This window comes from Tenrec ecaudatus, chromosome 12 (assembly GCF_050624435.1).
Source record: "Tenrec ecaudatus isolate mTenEca1 chromosome 12, mTenEca1.hap1, whole genome shotgun sequence".
In the NCBI taxonomy this organism is placed as follows: domain Eukaryota; kingdom Metazoa; phylum Chordata; class Mammalia; order Afrosoricida; family Tenrecidae; genus Tenrec; species Tenrec ecaudatus.
In genome coordinates, this window is record NC_134541.1 from 13,669,181 (window position 1) to 13,689,308 (window position 20,128).

General features: G+C 44.1%; 1 protein-coding gene across 2 annotated transcripts in view; it reads left to right on the forward strand.

Annotated features, from left to right (window-relative positions):
* Positions 1-223: 223 nt before the first annotated feature.
* Positions 224-20,128, forward strand: part of ZNFX1 (zinc finger NFX1-type containing 1) — a 30,325-nt gene continuing 10,420 nt past the window's right edge. The window contains exons 1-9 of one of the 2 annotated variants that reach the window (XM_075528583.1): positions 224-347; positions 2,696-2,811; positions 6,184-7,992; positions 11,843-11,974; positions 13,838-13,986; positions 15,407-15,556; positions 16,791-16,899; positions 17,924-18,171; positions 19,903-20,042. In XM_075528583.1, the coding sequence (XP_075384698.1) occupies positions 2,751-2,811; positions 6,184-7,992; positions 11,843-11,974; positions 13,838-13,986; positions 15,407-15,556; positions 16,791-16,899; positions 17,924-18,171; positions 19,903-20,042 (2,798 nt within the window). In that variant the 5' untranslated portion in view covers positions 224-347; positions 2,696-2,750. Of the gene's footprint in view, positions 348-591; positions 833-2,695; positions 2,812-6,183; positions 7,993-11,842; positions 11,975-13,837; positions 13,987-15,406; positions 15,557-16,790; positions 16,900-17,923; positions 18,172-19,902; positions 20,043-20,128 lie in introns of those variants that run through there. The other variant, XM_075528585.1, reaches the window with a different exon arrangement.

A 20,128-nucleotide genomic window follows, 5' to 3' on the forward strand; every position in this document is an offset into this window, starting at 1 on the left:
GGCACCTCGGCTTCGCCGCCATGTCGCGCTTCACACGCACCCACCCGCCGGCCGGGGTCCCCGCCCTCCGAGGCCGGCCCAGGCCTGCGACGGTCCTGGGCTCAGTTAGCCCGCCCCCTGCAGTCCCCGCCCCTCAGCCGAGCCCGCCGGAGCCCGCCCGCCCCGCCGCAGGGGGGAGCTGAGGCGACTCCCCGCCTCCCCGTCCCCCCGCCCCCCGTCCGCCCGGCTGGCCCCGCCCAGAGGCTGCGGGGAAGGGAAACCGAAAGTGCGCGGCGCCGGGTGCGGCCGCCGCCTGCCTCCCGGCCAGAGCCGATCAGGCGGCGACGGCGAGAGGACGCCCCGAGCCGGTGAGTGGCCCGCCCGCGCCCTGGCCCGCACCTGCTCCTCCGCGAAGCCTCCATCCCCTTCCTCAGCGGCCTCCGCCTTCCCTCAGCGCCCCCGGTCACCCTTCCGGCGCCTCTTCCCCTCCGCCGCCCCCGGGGCCCCTGCTCAGCGCCCAACGCCTCCGTCACCCACCTTCGCCCCTCCTCAGCTCCCACGTCTCTCCTCCGCGGCGCCCACTCGTGCCCACCCTCTCCCTCAGCGCGCCCATCTTCGCCTCAGGACCTTCGGCACCTCCCGCGCCCCCCTCTCATCGACCTCTGTCTTCACCCCTGCCAACTCGTCCGGTCTCCCCCTTCCCTAGTCGGGGGACCCCTACCACGTCCGTGGCAGCCCGGGCAGCGTCCTGCCTCTCCCGACCCACCCTATCAGGACCCTGGAGAGGAGCCTGCCCCGGGGACTGGCTCGGCCGCCTGCTCCCTGCGCGTCCTGCTGCCGCCCCCGTCCCCCGGTAATCCGCTTTCCCCTCGAATTGTGACCCACTTCCCAACCCGGCCAGCGCTGGGGTTCTCCTCCCGGCCTTTAGGCCCGCATTCCGGAGAAACCCACTTCTTACCGCCCCTCCACCCCATGCCAATAGCGTTTTCCATAGATTCAGTCGTCCCTTCCAACAGCCCTTTTTGTATTTGTTCCTTGCCCCCCCACCCCCCGGCCTAGAAAATTCTTGGGTTGTCTTTGTTTTGTACCCATAGGAAGAAAGCCTACCCCACCCCCCTCGCTCGGAGCATTTTGAAACCCAAACGCCCAGATATTGAATCTGTACCTCGAGAGACAGCTGGGGCCAAAGATAAGCCCAGCCGGCAGGAAAGGGACGCCCTCTGAAGGAGCAAAGCTAGCCCACTGCTCATGGCAAACTCTCTTCAAAGCTTCCCACGATGAACATTTTTAAACTCCGGGAGAGAGACAGGCTCAAAAAAGTCTCTTTGCTGAATGCTCTGAGTCACCTACTCTTTTCTTAGCCCCAGCTCACATGATGCTCATGAACTGGATTGAGAGTTCCTCAAAGGCGCATTTTCTTCCTCTTGTACTTTCTACACTTCCTTAGGACCAGGGTCCAAAAATCATCGAGATTGAAGAAAGAGAAGGGAGAATTGCAGGTTTCTAACGAGTCCCAAGGAAATAGCACCCTGTAGTTGCTGCTAAGCCTCCTGGTTATTGAAACATGTAATTTCTTTCTCTTGATGCAGGAAAGCAGAGGTCTTATTCAGTTGGCTGCATTCCAAAGAGTAGGAGAAAGGACAACTGACTATTTACAAACGAAAGAGTACTATAGACTACTGTCTATACGTGCCCGATGGGGTAGTGAGTGCATGGTTTTGGATGAACACATATGTACTCTTCTTTACCCTGGCAACAATATTTGTGTACTTAATGGAGAGAAAAACGAAACCTAGCAACTGCTAGGCTAAAAGCATAAACCAAACAGTGCACGATTTGGCTTGGGAGTTGGTCACTTCCTCTACCACATGAAAGTACAAAGATAAAGAGAGAAGGGTAACTTGATACCTTGAATTATCTAAATTGCAAGTTTAATGTTGTATAGTTTAATTGGGTGTTATAGGTTATATCCCCAAAATATATGTTAGAATCCTAAACCCTGTCCCTATGGATCTAGTTCTATTTAGGAGAAGGGTTTTCTTATGTTAGTTAGTGAGGCCCTGTCAGTGTGTAGTTAGATGTCTCTAAGTCTGTTGTGACTCATGAAGTGGCACTATGTCCAACTTAACAAGGCACTGCCCAGTGCACCATCCTCCCAATCATTGCTGTGTTCTGGCCTTTTGTTGCCGCCACTGGTCACTCCATCTCCTTGAGGGCCTTCCTCTTTGTCACTGATCTACTAAGCATCATGTCCTTCAGGGACTGGCCTCTCCTTATAACATGTCCCAAGTATAGGGTATGTCCTGTACTTAATGTACTTTTGAAATCTGAAAAGAGCAGATTTGACATAGAGTAAAGCAAGCAAAAAAGCGGAGCAATAGATGCCATATGAAGATTGTCAAGGAAGTGAGGAACAGAAACAAAAAGAGACAAATCTCTTAGCCTAGAGCTTGTACCCTCAATTCAGACTTGTAGCCCACAAGGAGAAAATGAAAGTGTGTTCAGTGAAGCCACCCACCTAGTGCCCTTATAGCAACACTAAAACACTAAGCCATTCACAGAGCTGAGTCCTTGCGCCCAGGATTAAAATGTTCATTTAACACTTAGGTGCTGTATTATTAAAATGTTCAAACGGGAATACTGGCTTGGTGCCATTTGGGGTTTTTTTTTATTAGATGGTATATTTTTTTAAATGGCTAACTCTCAATCTGTGCAGATTTTCAGATATCTGAGAGTAACGTGGATGGTGAAGGCATTCAAGTGACTCAGACATGGATGACAGAAGACCTCGGCCAGAAGCCAGGCCTAGGAATCCCCATAACAACCACAGAGGTGAGCAAGATTTCCTACCTAATGGGAAGGACACTCACATGGAAAGAGAAGGAAGTGGGGTTCCCTATGAATGAACAGGCCTACCCAAGAGTTTTTGTATCTCTGAAGGATGGCTTACTCCTTAGCTGCAGCATTAGTGACTCTGAAAAATAAACAGCCCTCCTCTTTTCCTAAGAGAACTGAAGAGTGAGTACAAATTATTTTAACAGAAACAAAGATGGGGTAACAAAAATGGACAGCCATAGCTGGTGTAGAACAGCAAGCACTGTTGCATAGAAATAGAAAGCAAGTGGAGAGCAAATGCTTTGAGAATGATTGGGGCAGGGAATGTATGGATGTACTTTATACAATTGATGTATGTATATGTATGGATGGTGATAAGAGTTGTATGGGTCCCTAATAAAATGTAAAAAAAGAAAAGAGGAGAAAAAAATGATTAGGGCAGGGACTGTACAGATGTGCTTTATACAATTGATGTATGTATATGTATGAACTGTGATAAGAATTGTATGAGCCCCTAATAAATTGTTAAAATTAAAAAAAAAAAAAATAGAAAGCAAGCCCAAACGAGAAGTTTTTGCCCTAGGATCTTCATTTAAAAACAAATAAAAAGAGACTGGAATGTATTTTGAAATTCAATACTGGTTTTAATACAATGCAATGATTTAATTTTTGTTTAACTTAATATATTAAAAAATATAAAAGATAGCAGTATGTTACAAAAATGAAGTCATTTTTATTGCAGTACTTGGATATTCAGTATTATGTTTTATTTACTCACAAATATTCAGATATACCATTTCGAGGTATCATCAGCATAAAAGTTTGATAAAATATTCAGTTCTTAATATTGAGTCTTTGAAATCTGGTGGGTGTTTTACACATCTTGGGTAGGATTTCACGTGCTCAAAAGCCACTCATGGCTCCAACCCTGCTCACTTCCCTTGAGTCTATTCTAGCTCAGTGACCAGAGAGGACAAAGTAGAATTGCCCCTTAGAGCTTCCAAGGTTGTAATCTACACAGAAGCAAACTGCTACCCTGTTTCCCCGAAAATAAGACAGTGTCTTATATTACTTTTTGCTCCCAAAGATGCACTAGGTCTTATTTTCAGGGGGATGTCTTACTTTGGGGGAAACACAGTACATCTTTCTCCTGTAGAGTGACTGACTCATTTGAACTACCAACATTTTGAGTAGCATCCAGTTACTTTAACCACTGTGACACCAGAGCTCCTCACTCAAAGCTAGTAGCTCTGTGTTAAAACAGGGTAGAGCCCTAGTTACCCAGCTGAAGTTCGTTCTGCAAGTGTCACTCTACTGAAGTGATGGTTGTGTTTGTTCAGAACATTCTCCAGAAAAAGCAACTAAATAGGTTTCTGCTTTTCACTAGGTTTGCAAATGTGCCATCTGAGTTTTAGCTGTGGAGCAAGTGAAGAGGAACTATGGGATTTTATTTTATGAGCTGTCCTAAGTGTTGAGAGAATGAGAAATGATACAGTTGTACATTCTGCCACAATATCAAGTCCTCTTATCAGGTCAAAATTTTAAAAGTAGAACTTTTACAAAACAAGGTTGGGGGAAGGTACACACAGGGTACATTTGATATCGTGATCTGGTATAATTATCTTGTACAATGTGTCTTTGAAGCACTCATGGCATTTTTCTTATCAAAGCATTGTACATAGTCTACTTGTGTTTGTTTTTAAAATCTCCCAAGGCATTTTACCAAGTTGGATGAGCTCCAGAATCTGTTTCAGAGGAAAGGTAAATGAAACAGGATTTGGGGTGTGCTGGCCAAGGTCACTCCCTCAAATCTAGGAAGACCAGTTTCACTTCAGCCACTGTGTGATTTTGGCTCTCCCATCTGTGCTACTGTGGGTAGGACACCCCTTCCTCCGCTACTTTGCTGTGTGAGGCTTGTAATTGATAAGCATAATGAAGATACAGTCACACTGCAGAAAGGAACAGAACTTGAGTTTCAGTTTTCAATTCCCTGAGACAAAATTTGAGTTTTGTTTTCCATTTATCTGAAAGAGAACTTGGTCTGTCTCTCTCTCTCTCTTGCTCTCTCTCTCTCTTGCTCTCTCTCTATCTCTATCTCTCTTTTAAAAACAGCTTTGTTCTTGTTAGGTGCCTTCAAGTTGATGTTCACTCAGAATTGACCTCATGTGACAAAGTAGATCTCCTCCATAGTGTTTTCTAGGCTGTGACCCTTACAGGAACAGATGGCCACGTCCTTCCCCTCCTTGCCCAGAGCCATTGGTGGTCTCAAGTCACTGACTTTTCAATTAAACAAGCATTGAAATATTGTACCTTGAGGACTCCTCAAAACAGCTCTAAGTGTAGAGAAGAATTACGCAGAAAGTTCCTTGTAAGGCCCTCTGCATTCAGCCTCTAGAAACATCTTGCCTTAGTGGTATATTGGTTACAATTGATGAACCAGTATTAATACAGTATTAGAAACCATTTTTTACTAAGGTTCACCGTGTTACAGTTTTATGGGACTTGGCAAATGCATGAAATCATGTGTCCACATTGAGTTTCATTTTCCCAATTTCTTCGCTATTCAAAAACATCTTGGTTTAAGGGGGGTGGGGGTGGGAGCTGCCTTCCTCTTTGCCATTTGAACTGCATTTACTGTTAGTATGCAAAATTCAAGTGCTATTTCCCAAGATAGATTTTTCCTGCTTGGTGTCTCTCTTGCCTGTGACAGAAATGTTTATTAGCAGACCCAAAGATCCTAGGAATCAAGAGAGTATTCCAAATAGAAAGTAATTATTAGTGCTATTAGTAATAACTAACATTTACTGAGAGATTTTTGTATGTCAGGTTTATAAACATCTAGTTTTCATAACAGCCCAGAAACAGCCTCGGTGTCATTGTGTAACTTGACCTAGGTTATTCAGTGAGCAAGTGAACAACCAGAATCTGAACCAGGTGTGTTTAACTTTGAAACTCCTCTGTTGACGACTGTTTAATATTGGCAAGAGACCAAAAGCAATGAGCTCATCTCTCTGACCCTCTGAAACTTAAGTCCCAGCTTTTCAGAATTAAATATGGTAATTCATTCTTTAGCCTGTGTTAGGCACTCAGCAGACATCTATTCCTTTTCTCCTTTTGTACCCTTTGAAAAATTATATTTTCACTCTATATACATACATATGTAAACAACTTATTTATTATTAATCCATCTTTCATTATTCACACAAGACAGAAATCTTTTTTTCTCTCCAAAACCTGAGCAATTGTGTGTGTGTGTGTGTGTGTGTGTGTGTGTGTGTGTGTGTTAATGAGAGCATTCCCATTATTGTCCTATTGGGTTTTTCTCCTCCATTTTTGTGTTTGTTTACCTACTATTCATGTTGTATTTAGGGCCTGTGGATGGAGAATTACCACCAAGAGCTAGAAACCAGGCCAATAACCTCGCAGCCAATGTTTTCAGAGGAGGAGCCAACCAGGCTGGAAGGCGTCCTAGGGCCAACAGCAATCTTGTTGCTTGCCGGCAAAGGGAGGAGAGATTTGGGGCCATGGGCAGGAACCCACATCAGGACAGGAGGCACCATGAGGGCCACGCCAGTGATGAAGCAAGAGGCCATAGACATGGTCAGGAGAATGACACCAGGCGGAGAAATGGCAACCAAGAAGGAAGGAGCCATAGACCGCCACGGCCCAATGAAAACTTCCAGAATTGGTGGGGCCCTTACCAGAAACCTGCAGAACAGCCACAGCCAGGAAAGAGACTGGGCTACAAATTCCTGGAAAGTCTCCTGCAGAAAGATCCCTCCGAAGTGGTCATCACACTTGCCACCAGTTTAGGTCTGGAGGAACTCCTGTCTCATTCTTACATGAAACCCAACTTCCTTGAGCTCATCTGCCGGGTTCTCCGGAAGGCTTGCAGCTCTAAAATGGACCGGCAGAGCATTCTCCATGTGCTGGGCATATTGAAGAACTCCGAATTCCTCAGAGTTTGCCTGCCTGCATACGTGGTAGGGATGATCACCGAACCAATTCCGGACGTACGAAACCAATATCCAGAACACATAAGCAACATCCTATCCCTCCTTCAGGACCTTGTAAGTGTCTTCCCTGCCAGCTCTGTGCAGGAAACTTCCATGCTTATTTCCCTCCTGCCAGCTTCTCTTAATGCTTTGAGAGCCTCTGGTGTGAACATAGAGGAGGAGACGGAAAAGAACCTGGAGAAGGTTCAGACCATCATTGAACATCTGCAGGAAAAGAGGCGAGAGGGCACTTTAAAAGTGGACACCTTTACTCTGGTGCAACCTGAGGCCGAAGACCATGTGGAGAGCTACCGAACCATGCCCATTTACCCCACCTACAATGAAGTGCACATGGATGAGAGGCCCTTCCTCCGTCCCAATATCATCTCTGGAAAATATGATAGCACTGCTATCTATCTGGATACTCATTTCCGACTTCTTCGAGAAGATTTTGTCAGGCCTCTACGGGAAGGGATTTTGGAACTTCTTCAGAGCTTTGAAGACCAGGGCCTGAGGAAGAGAAAGTTTGATGACATCCGAATCTACTTTGACACAAGGATTATCACCCCCATGTGTTCATCATCAGGAATTGTCTACAAAGTAAAGTTTGACACAAAACCACTGAAATTTGTTCGCTGGCAGAATTCTAAGCGATTGCTTTATGGATCCTTAGTGTGCATGTCCAAGGACAACTTTGAGACATTTCTTTTTGCCACCGTGTCTAACCGGGAGCAGGAAGATCTCTGCCAAGGGATTGTCCAGCTCAGCTTCAACGAGCAGAGCCAACAGTTGCTAGCAGAGGTCAAGCCTTCTGACTCTTTCCTCATGGTAGAGACAACTGCCTACTTTGAGGCCTACAGGCATGTCCTAGAAGGGCTCCAGGAGGTCCAGGAGGAAGATGTCCCCTTCCAGAGAAACATCATAGAGTGTGACTCTCATGTGAAGGAGCCAAGGTACTTGCTAATGGGAGGCAAATATGATTTCACGCCCTTAATAGAGAATCCCTCAGCCACTGGGAAACCTCTGGGGAACACTGAGGGCTTGAGACATCCCAAAGTTAATGTCTTAGATCCCAGCCAGTGGCCCTCAAAAGAAATGCTGAAGCTGGATACCTCCCAGATGGAAGCCTTGCAGTTTGCACTCACAAGGGAACTGGCTATTATTCAAGGACCTCCTGGAACAGGTAAGATAATTTTTTCAGAGCACTTGGATAAGGGAGGTTTGGCTCTAAGTTCCCAGGATGTAGTGTAGGATGTAGAACCACTCTGCTCAGATGGGCATCAAACTACTTGTTTATAAAGTAGCCATTCATGTTCCCTCCCCCATCCCACTAATTAACAATATAAAATAGCTACTTTAAAGTGATAATAATAGGTGAAAATCATAAGGTGAGATAAGATTGCTAGAGACCAAATTTGAGATGCATTCTCTATGCTTCCTGATGAGTGTATTCATTCTATATTGTTTTAACTTGAATTACTTTATATGTATAATAACACTATCTGCAAATGACTTATTTATGTTTAATCATTATATCCTTATAATGACCCTATGCATTAGAAATAGAAAAAATTATTAGACCCATGTTACAAATGAAAAACTAAAGCCAAGAGGTGTCATATAATTTATTGAAGCTCACACAGATGTAGGACTTGAACACAGGATGTCTGGCTCGAAAGTCATGAATCCTATCCTACCACATGGTACTTGCTTCTCCTGGAAAAAATTCCTCTCTACCTCTCCACCCCTACATTGTCACTTCTAATCCTACTCTGGGGCAGTAACCTCTATTAGCAGTTTGGTGAATGTCTTTTCAGATGTTCCCCAAGACTGACACTGATTGTACGTGCCCTTATTTTCATGTATACACATACACTTTCTCTGCTTTTTTTAAATAGCAAAAATGGTATAGTGATCTTTAGGTTTTTTTAATAATACAATATAAATTATGAATATTTTGACATAACATTTTGAAATGTACACATTCTATTTCCAATATCTGCATATAACATTCCAACATATGAATATACCAATTTTCATAGTGAATGAGGGTGGGAGTGCAGAGTGGAGACCCAAAGTCCATTTGTTGGCCACTGGAGATCCCTTTGCAGAGTGGTCTAAGGGAGGAGATGAGCCAGTCAAGGTGCTATGTAGTAGCACTGATGAAAAATACAACTTTCCTCTACTTCCTAAATGCTTCCTTCCCCCCACCCCCTAAAAAATATCATGATCTGAATTCTACCTTGGAAGTCTGGATAGACCAGAGGATGTACACTGGTACAGCTAGGAACTGGAAACACAGGGAATCCAGGGTGGATGATACCTTCAGGGCCAGCAGTGTGAGTGGCAATACTGGAAGGGTAGAGGGAGAGTGGGTTGGGAAGAGGGAACTGGTTATAAGGATCTACATGTGACCTCCTCCCTGGGGGACGGACAATAGAAAAGTGGGTGAAGGGAGACGTCGGACAGGGCAAGATATGACAAAATAATAATTTATAAATTATCAAGGGTTCATGAGGGAGAGGGGAACGGGGAGGGAAGGAAAGGGCTTTAGTGGAGAGCAAATGTTTTGAGAATGATGAGGGCAATGAATGTACAGATGTGCTTTACACAATTGATGTATGCATGGATTGTGATAAGAGTTGTATGAGCCCCTAATAAAACGATTTGGAAAAAAATATATACCAATTTTCTTTTCTTTTTAAATTAAATATTTTTATTGGGGGCTCTTATATCTCTTCTCACAATCCACACAATATTTTTGGTGTTACCCACATAGCAATGCCTATGAGGCTGGCACGGGACCAGGCAGCACTTCATTCTCTTGTACACAGGGTTGCTATGAGTTGATCCAGCTTAACAATCACAAACATAACTGCAATACATCTTTGTAGATGTGTTCATATCTTTTTTTAATGTATATATATATATATACATATATATATGGATATTTTGCTCATTATTATTTCTGTGACTTTTTCCCCTAGATAAGAGAATTTGTGTTAACAGTTCTAATAAAACTTGTTGCCATTGAGTTGATTCAACTTATTCTAACCATGTGGGACTATATAGTTAGTATGAGTTGGAATCATAAGGTTTATAAAGCTATACATTTTGGGGGTGCTTTCCTGTGTGTACCTTTGTGAGGGCCAGAAGGATAAGAACCTTCTTTGTTTTGCTCACCATTGTGACTAGCACCTAGCGCAGGGCCTGGCACCTCATAAACACCTAAGAAATCATATTGAAGGGAGCAAAAAAGGAAGAAAGAATTGGTTACTTAGCATGGTACATAAAAATCTAATTTTTTTCACATTGCTTCCTCACTCAACTTTGAAGTTACTCCGCTTGAAACAATTTAGGAATTTAGCAGTTTATAAACCAAAAACCCACTGTCATCAAGTTGATTCTGATTTATAGTGACCCTATAGGATAGAATAGAATGGCCCCTTTGACTTTCTGAGATTTGTAAATCTTTACAGGAATAGACAGACTCTTCTTTTTCCCATGGAGTAGCTAATGGGTTTGAACTGACCTTGTGGCTAGCAGCTCAATGCCTGACCCACAACATCACCAGGGCTCCTTTAGTGGCTTATAAATTTAATTAATTAATGGCAATTATTGATGAACATAGAACACACCAACATGAAAGACAAGTATTCCATGGTATCTAAAAATACTTCTAAGGAATTTTGCACATGAGATTGAAATCAGACTATCTCTAGCAATGGGGAACAGGCTAAAAAGAAAACTTAGCTATGAAAAATGGGCAAGATAAGGGAATTCTTTGATGTATTGATAGAGTACTGTTTCCAAACTACATGGGGGCCGCATCTACCCTCCTCCAGCTCCCAAAGCTGATTGCCACATAGCAGAGGTCAGACATGTACCACCCTCCCTCCATTCTATTTTATCCCATCCTTCCCACAACACTCGTTCTGTACCTGTGTTTCCTAATTCATTGTGGTAACCACACAGAACTCACAGTGTTCATGATGATGGAGTTTATTAGAGATATTAACAGGTTACAATTAGGGTGAGACAGGCTTAGGACACAGTTTAGTCAGAACAGTTTCTTTGCCCTGCCTGTAGGCAAATCTTTTCTGACCACAGCCTCTTGGCTTGGCCTCTGCCCTGATTAGGCAATGTTTCAAAAGCCCTTTTAGGGCTGCTAATAAATGCCCAAAGGGCATCCCACTCTGCTGTAAGCCTCAACCCAAAGGCACTGCTGGGTAGCAACCCCAGCTGCTCCAAGTAAAGTGCCCAAAGACACCCTGCACCACAAGCCAGCTTCCTGCCCCAAAGCACTCAGCTTTATTTGCTCTGTGGGCTGGGGTAAGTCCACCACTTTGGTTCCTGATTCTGCTGAGGCTGCTCCCCTGCCATTCCTCTGGTGTCCAAGCTGCCTTCTGGACCAAGGAGGTTCAGTGCACAGGGATCTCAGGGTTGCAAAGATAAACTCCACTTCTGGCTCTTTTGCTGATGGTGAGATTTGCCCTAGCTACTTAAAGAATGGCTCATTTCATACTCAGTAGGATGGCAATAATAAATTAACTCAAGAGCTGAATCAATCCAATCAGTATCTTCCTCTAACTTCTTAGCAGAATTCATCCAGAAAATGAAGGCTATTTGGTGAGCATCACCAAGGGTATATGGCTAGGATAGCCATATAAAGAATTCACTGCATTGCATACATTAATTGAAAAGAGAGATGTTGAACAGTGGAAATAGTCAGCTACTATTCATATTACAAAACAAGAAAAGGAGAGGCTTAAAGAAGAGTACATATTCATATTTGCAGGTGTCTATGCTTAAATGACTCTCTAGAAAGTTACATAAGTGTCTTTTCCTCCCAGAGAGAGGAGCTGGGTGACAAGGGCACAGAAATGTACTTTTCAGATCATCCATTTGTGCTTCTAGGATTTGAAATAATCTGAATATTACTTCAAAAATTTATTTTAGTAGTTATAAGTAATTACTGCTTTTAAAATGTCTACTTTTTTTTTTTTAACTCTGGCTCTTTTTGTTTTTCCTAGGCAAAACCTATGTGGGTCTCAAAATTGTACAGGCCCTTCTAACTAATGAACCTGTTTGGCAACTTAACTTCCAGAAATTCCCCATCTTGGTTGTGTGTTACACTAATCATGCTTTGGATCAGTTTCTAGAAGGTAATGTCGAGGCAGAATTATTCTCTCAATATGTTTACAGCTGAACTTGAAACAGTACTATCAGCACCTTCAGTAACTTTCTGTACCTCGTTGAATATAGCCCACAGTCCTTATGTCAACCTTCAGGCCTGTTTGTACTCTGCCCAGGGTAATTCTCATCTTCATCTCCTACCACATCCCATTCTCCCTACCTCTAACCATGTTGATCATCTTTTATCTCCTTCCTTAAGTTTCTCCACCTTTTCTTTTGGCCCCTGCTGGAAGGCTTCTCCTGCACGTGCCCCTCTCCTTTTCCTTTCATCTTGAGCCTGTCGAGCCTAGCTGGTTCTTCAGGTCGACTTTTTCTACTACCCCTAATAAGATTAAGTCTGTGGCAGTTTTTTTCTCTCTCTAATACAGACAAAGCATATATGTAATTAATTATATAATCTATTTTATGTGTCTCTATCCTAAACTAAACAGGGCTGATCCTGTTTCTTGCTGTACTCATAAATCTTAACAGGTGTCTTAGACACTCAACAAATATTGATTGCACAAATAAATAAGTATATCCACTCTTCACTTAATGACATGGCTGGGTTCAAAGAGCAGATAATTATAAAAAATCAGCTTTCTTCAAGACTGAGAAGCTATATTAGTCTTCTCTCCCACCACCCCAATTACTCACCACTCAATGGGGGTCCCTGATGAGTCTTAAGACGGGTGGAACAGTAGGTTCCCCTTCCCTACCACACCTCCAAGACCAGAGGCAGAGCGGGTTGTGGTGATTGGGTGTTGCTTCCTGCCAACTCCTAGTGGAGGCTCATCTTCTGCCCTCTCTGGCTCCACCCATATCCCTATGAAGCCCCCTACCTGCCTCTCCCAGATGACCTCCCCAGGACCTTTAGACCTTCACCCAGCCTCCCCCTGCTGCACATACCGTCTGTGACTAGATCATAATGTTGCAGTCCAATAGGAGAGGGTATCCTGTGTATTTACAATACCATCTACACTTAACCACAATGAGGATAAAGTGTTTAACAAGTATTGTTTTTCCTACCAACCCGGTATTTCCAAAAGGGAGCGATACTGCCCCTGGGAGACCCAGGGGAGGCTTCAAAAGCAGATAAATATACTTTTATGAGCTAAGGTTTTCATTGCCAAAGGGATCTGAATAATGTGTTTCCCACACAAAGGGCCAATAGGCCAAATAAGTTTGGGGACCTGTATGCTGAATAAGCTAAGACGTGAGAACAAATTCCGAACTGAGTCTCTTTTGATCAGTAGCACTTGGCACATGCTTGGCAGATAAGAAGCAAGTAGTAAGTATTTATAGGATAAATGCTGATAGTTCATTTTTACTGGATGCTTTATTTGTGCCAAACCCTGAAGTTGGGAGCTTAAAGATATTAGCTCATCTATACTATAGCCCTATAAGGAATATATGTTTAAAACCAATTCCGTTGTCACTGAGTCACTTCCAACTTGGAGGAGACCCAGTGTGTTCCAGCTACCGACCTCTCGGTTGACAGAGAAGTCCTTGAAACTGAGGCACAATAAAGTCACTTGTCCAGGCTTCACAGCAAGAAGTGTGTCACCAAGGTTTCAAACCCCACCTATGTGGTTGTAGAGCCTGTGCTCTTAAGCACGACACTCCATCACTCTGTGTATAGGTCCTGTCTGCTCTAGGGGCTTCTTGTGATTGAGGCAAATTTCTTTTTTTTTTTTTTTTTTTTGGCAAATTTCTTCAACATACCAGTTTATACCCCTAGGGCAATGTGGACAGAGATCTAAAACTGAGACCAGACCCTAAACACACGGCCCCTATCCGAGAGAATTCAACATAACTCCTTTTAACTCTGCTATGCTCCACTTGCTCTACAGGCATCTACAAGTGTCAGAAGACCAGCATCGTGCGCGTGGGGGGAAGGAGCAACAGTGAAATCCTGAAGCAGTTCACCTTGAGGGAGCTGAGGAACAAGCGGGAATTCCGCCGGAACCTCCCCATGCACCTCCGAAGAGCCTACATGAGTGTAAGTCCCCCTGTGAACTGTCTGTGGTAGCTCAACAGGGAGGAAATGGGAGAGCAGTAGCTGTCTGGATAGGCGGTCCAGGGTACATAGGGTGGATCCTCAGGGCTTTCCTGATCAAAGTGGGAGTGGGAATGTAGAACAAAATTTCAAATTCACACAGACCCCACTTTCTGGAGCTATGGAGGTTGGATGAACCCTCAGAAATTATGTCCTGTGATAATCCTAAGACTTAAACCAAAACTAACCCCCACTGTCTTAAAACCAAATGATAGCTTAACTGGTAAAGAATATCTGCTTTGAGCATTTTGCTCTGATAAGAACTATGCCTATGAGATCAGATTAACAAGAGTAACTTGAAAGAACCAATAGGGACTCTGGGGGACAGTGGATTTATGTTAATTGGGGAGGAAAAATTCAGAAAAGGAGCGTGAGACTACTGTACAACTCTTAAGGACATGTAATCAGTGACTGAATTGTACATGTAGAAACATGATTTGGTGTATGTTTTTGCTATGTGTGATCTCAACAAAAAGAAGATAAATTATGGTTAAGTCTATGAAGGACCCTCTTGTAGCATTTCACTCATGGTGTGACCTTTGTCCTCATGATCCAGGATAGAGAAAGAATGGAGAGCACACTGACTCTCCCACCCTCCTGCTCCTCCTAGAACCTGGCGGCTACTTTCCCCCAAACCCACAGCACTCCTTACATCCCACTGGGGAGAACTCAGTCACATGGCCAAAGCCAGCTCCAAGGAGCCTGGAAAAGAGAGACTTTTAATGGGGTAGCAATGTACCCAACACAATATCTGAATTTCTATTCCAAGGAACAAGCGAGATCAGAGATTCTGAGAGTTAAAGTCTCTGCCACAATATCCTTTTCATGTTCTCCAGTCAGATTGTTTCTTTTTCTTTTAGACATTTTGGCTGTTAATTCTTTGGTTTCTAGACCACCGATAATGTGCCTCAGAAAACTAACTTGTTGATTGGCCTATCTATTCTCTTTTTATTTTCCTTGAATCATTTTATTCCTTAAATCATACAGCTCTTATCACAATCCACACATCCATCCATTGTGTCGGGCACATTGTTGCCGTCATTGTCAGAACGTGTTCTTTCTGCTGGAGCCCTTATATCAGCTCCTCGTTTTCCCTCCCTCCCCCACCTTCCCTCCCTCACAAACCCTTGATAATTTATAAATTACTATTTTTTCATATCTTACACTGACTGATGCCTCCCTTCACCCAATTTTTGGTTGTCTGTCCCCCTGGGAGGGGGTTATATGTAGATCTTTGTGACTGGTTCCCTGTTCTTCTCTCTTATTGTTGTTCTTGTCTTAGCTTTGTTCTCCCTCATGGCAAGGACTGAGTTTAGGGAATGATGATGTTTCTTCATCATTTCTTTCTGTCTTTTCTGGGCAGATCATAACACAGATGAAGGAGTCCGAGCAAGAGCTGCACCAAGGGGCGCAGGCCCTGGAGTGTACCATGCACGGTGTGCTACGGGAGCAGCACCTGGAGAAGTACATCTCTGTGCAACACTGGAAAAGTCTCATGAATGGACCAATACAGGTAAGTCAAGCCCAGGGGGACCAGCATCCTGCTGAACCCCAGCAACAGCAGCAGCCCACAGTTGTGGCCACTTGGTAATCTGATGCAGCCGTCATGTAAAAATCTCTATCAGAACAGGAGGCAACCAAGTGTCCTGACCAAAAACAAGTCTCTGGAGCCAGTCTGCAAGATTTGAATCCTGCTTTACTCTTTATTTTTCTATACTTGTTGCCTCTTTTGTCAAGTAGGCATCAAGTTGAACAATATAAAATGGCCAGTATTTGGAATTTTAACCTGCAAAGCCAGCAATTTCTTATTATTAACTTATTTTGTGCCTTATAGGATGGTTACTAGAATAAACAAGTTAATCTTTGAAAAGATGTTAACATAATACACAAAATTATAATGAGAGGTAAGCTAGCACAGATCTAGGTCATGTGGACTGATAGGATTGACGTGTGTTCCTGCTGTCAGAAGATAATTGTAACAAGTGTTGGATAGGGGTTTCTTATAATGTAATTTCCAGGAAGCTAATATGCTACTTAAAAAGGAGCCATTACATTTCAACAAGATCTGTTCTAAGAAAGAGATATTACAAGATGTAATTGAGATGATTGACCTCTATAAAGCAACTGACCAGGACTCCATGAAATGGATGCTTGATGATTTCATGGACTGGAAGGGGTGAATCAGATCATGGATGTGAGTGACCCAGGCTAATGTGAAACAGTACAAAATAGGGAGGACTGGGGCAAGCTGACAAAAGGGAGGCAGCAATCAGGTTCCCACCCTTGTTGCCGTGCAGGAATACAGGTTCATTGTTACCATGGCTCCTGATTTTTGTCAAGCAAAATCAAAAACCAAACTCACTGGCACAGTCGATTCTGCCTCATAGCAACCTCATCGGGCAGAGCAGCACGTCCCTGTGGGTTTTCAAGACTAAATGATTAGAGGAATAGAAAACTTCATCCTTCCCCTGGAATAGCTAGTGGTTTTGAACCTTACAGTTAGCAGCCATCACGTCATGAGGGCTTCTTGTTTTATCAAGCAAGACAGGCCATCTTGACTTTTTTTTTAAAGCAATACCACAATTTTTAAAATTCTATACCAGCCATAGTAAATGATCCCATTGCTCAAGGGAGAGCCAACTTACAGTCGCAGAATTTTTAAAGGATTATTTTGAGCCATAGAGTTGACACTGCCTTCACACTGGTTGCCAGAGAATTCTCATGACTGGTATTTCTTCCTTCCTCAGGATGCCGAGTGGGTCTGCTTCCAGGGGCGGAAGCAGTCCATGATGCTGGAGTGGCTGGGTCTTGGCGTTGGTTGCTTCACCCAGAGTGAAAGAGGGCCTGAGAATGCAGGTGAGAAATTCATGTCTACCCAGAATCACCCTGTTAGGTCCAACGTGGGAAAGACCATTACAGTAGACCTTAGCAGCAATGCCCAGAATAAGTCGTAAAGAGCTGTGAGTTAATAAGAGAAAGATAGATAGCTTGGTAGGAAAATAAAAGTTTTAACAGGTTTACCACGGAAGAGGATGTCCTGATGGCCAATAGGCATAAGAAAGAGTGCTCATTGGGGAAATTGAAGACACAATGAAATACACCCACCAGAGTGGCCAACATTTCATAAAGTTTGATATAATCCAGTATCGGTAAGACTATGGGTGATGAGAACTCTGGTCCACTGCTAATGAGGATGTAAATTGGCACGACCACTTTATGTTCACAGAAAATCAGAAGGGATGCAAATGTCCATCAGTATTTGTAAAGGGGTAAATCAGTTAGGGTCTGTTCAGATCTGAAATGCTGTACAACAGAAAATGAATGAATTCATGTCAAGCAAACAACATTAATGAAACTCAAATCAGGCTGACAGAAAAACAAGCCACAGAAAAGTTTATACAGTGTGGTCCTGTTTGCATATGTGATCCTGTTTACATAGATCTTGAAAGTGGTCAAAATTAGACAATCTATTGTTCAAAATATAGATACAGCACATAGGTTGTAAAAGTATTCCTCCTTTAAAAACACCCACACAAAGAAATGAACAATACTGAATTGTTTCAAAGAAATCACAAGGCTCTTCAAAGAATCTGGCAATTGTCTGCTGCTTAAATTAAGTGGAAGGTACCTGGATGTGAATTTTATATATTATTATTTATGTGTGTTTTACATTAAGAGAAGCTGCCTTTAAAAAGATATATGCACACATGATTTTAAAACTGTAGAAACCAGGGTCTTCCTCCCCTAACTTTCACCCCTCCCTCATGATCACCTTGCGTGTTCCTCTTGGGAATATCTTTGTGCATCTGAGCTCACGTTGGTGACCTCTACCATGCTTTCGTTTCAAGAGCTATCATTCCTGTCCTGCTTTCCTCCATAGCCCAGGCAGAAGGGGAGGAGGATGAAGAGGAAGGGGAGGAGGAGGCCTCACTGATCAAGATCGCAGAGGAGGCCGACCTAATTCAAGCAGACCGGGTGATTGAGGAGGAAGAGGTGGTGAGGCCCCGGAAGCAGAAGAAGGAAGAGAATGGAGCAGACCAGATGTTGGCGAGAATGCTTCTGGCCATGAGACTGGATGGCCATGGCCAGGGAATATCTGGGCAAGACCAAGGCACGGGAGAGTGGAAGGTAAGCTCACCTCCCCATGCCCCCAGAAGACTTTACAGGAAGGGAACTAGAGGGCATTTATTACTGCGGGGAGTGTTGGGGGAAGACAGTAGGCGGGGAAGTAGACAGTCCTGGGACACCCTGAAAACTTTGTTTGGACTTGAGCCTCTTGTTTTCCTCAACTTCTATTAAAGCCTGGTCATCTCATTCTCACACTATAGGTTTTATGTTCCCAATTGTCAACCTCCCCCCTAGTGCAAGTGGGTGGAGTACCCAAAGGTATAAAAATGATGGCTCTCCATAGGGCCTACCAGGAAATGCTGTCTTTGAGAAAGGCTCCTCAGCAGTTTTAGAAGAAAGCAGCACATATGGGCCGCGCAAACACTTTGATCTCAGTTCTTGGTGCTCCCAGGGCTGCCGATGAACGTGCATTAAAATTTTAGAGCCTTAAAATAGAGCAGATGAAGTAGACCCTCCTGGCTTCTGAAATCCAGCCTCATTGAGCCTGGGAACTGATACTTCTCTTAGAGACAGGATGGTTGGAATGCCCGGTCTCTGCTTGTAGACTTTCCCTCTGCTCTTTCCTTTGGCCTGGCCCCTAGTCCTCTGAATTCGCCACACATTGCTACTGTAAGGGAAGGACAGCATTTCCGGAACCAAGGGAACGTGAACTAACTGCAGATTTGATAGCTGCCTGCTATCATCTGGATCTAGTTCAACATCACTGTTAGTTCAACATCAGTTCAGTTCAACATCACTGTTAGTGATGGAGGTGGGCACAATCCTAGTTCCTGGAAAAATAGAATTGAAAAATAATGGCAGTTTTCCATGAGCTTCTTGAGGTCCCATGATGTGTATGAACAGCGCTAACCTGTGACCTCAAAGTTTTGCTTGTTTTTGAGGGTATGGGAAGATCTGTAATACACACTGACATCACCAATGCCAATCCCTCTTGTTCTCAGTTTCAGTAACAGAGCCCGGAGAGCACATTTTCCTCGGGAGTACTAGAGACACTGTGCTCTAATGTGACCATTGTGGGCACTGTGCCACAGCCTTTGCGAGGCACCAACTGCTGGCACTAGTAGTACAGCGGTCAACAAGACCCTGCTTCCCCACTTTCCTGTCAGTATTAAGGTTGTAGGATAAGAAACAACTGTACAGTGGTAACTACTGTCAGCACTAATCTGAAGGTTCCCGGATGTTAATCCTGCGGCTCAGCCAGCAACCCTACTAAGAGGTTGCCCCTTAATTTGCATTTCCCATACACTGGGACCTAGTGGTGTAGTGGTCACACACATTGGGCTGAAGTCAGCAGTTCCAAACTACTAGCCCACTCCCAGGAGAAAGGTGAAACTCTATTCCTGTGAAGAGTTATAGCCTCAGAAACCCACAGGGGCAGCTTTACTGTGTCCTATAGGGTCACTATGAGTCAAACACTCAACAGCATTGAGTTTAGCTCTTTGAATAAGGGGAGGTGGAGGCATATAGAGGTATAAGGAGCTTGCTCTTGGTCCCAACACTAATAAGAGGTATGTGGGACTTCAAAAAGTTTGTGGGAAAATTCCATTATATTTCATTCCATTTTGCCACCAACACAAGCCAGGCTTGCTGGGGGCGGGGGGAGTGGAGGCACTATGGGACACACAAAGGACTCCACCAAGGATGGCAGACCCTTCTCTTGCTCTGGTTTCACTATGGGCTTTGATTGAGCCCACTGCTGCAGACCGTAAGCCTCACTGTTGCTGCCTACAGGTCCAGCGCAGCCAGAAAAAGAAAATGAAGAAGCGGGTAAAGAATGAACTACTCAAACTGAACACCATGACTGAAGCTGAGGCCAGTGAGATCCAGGATGTCTGGCAGCTGGACTTGAACTCTCGTTGGCAGCTGTACAGGTACCGGGCCTGCTCCCCACACCCCCTAGGCAGCCCACATGGTCTCAGGGGAACAGTGCTCCACCCACCCCAGCCTTCAGTCCCCA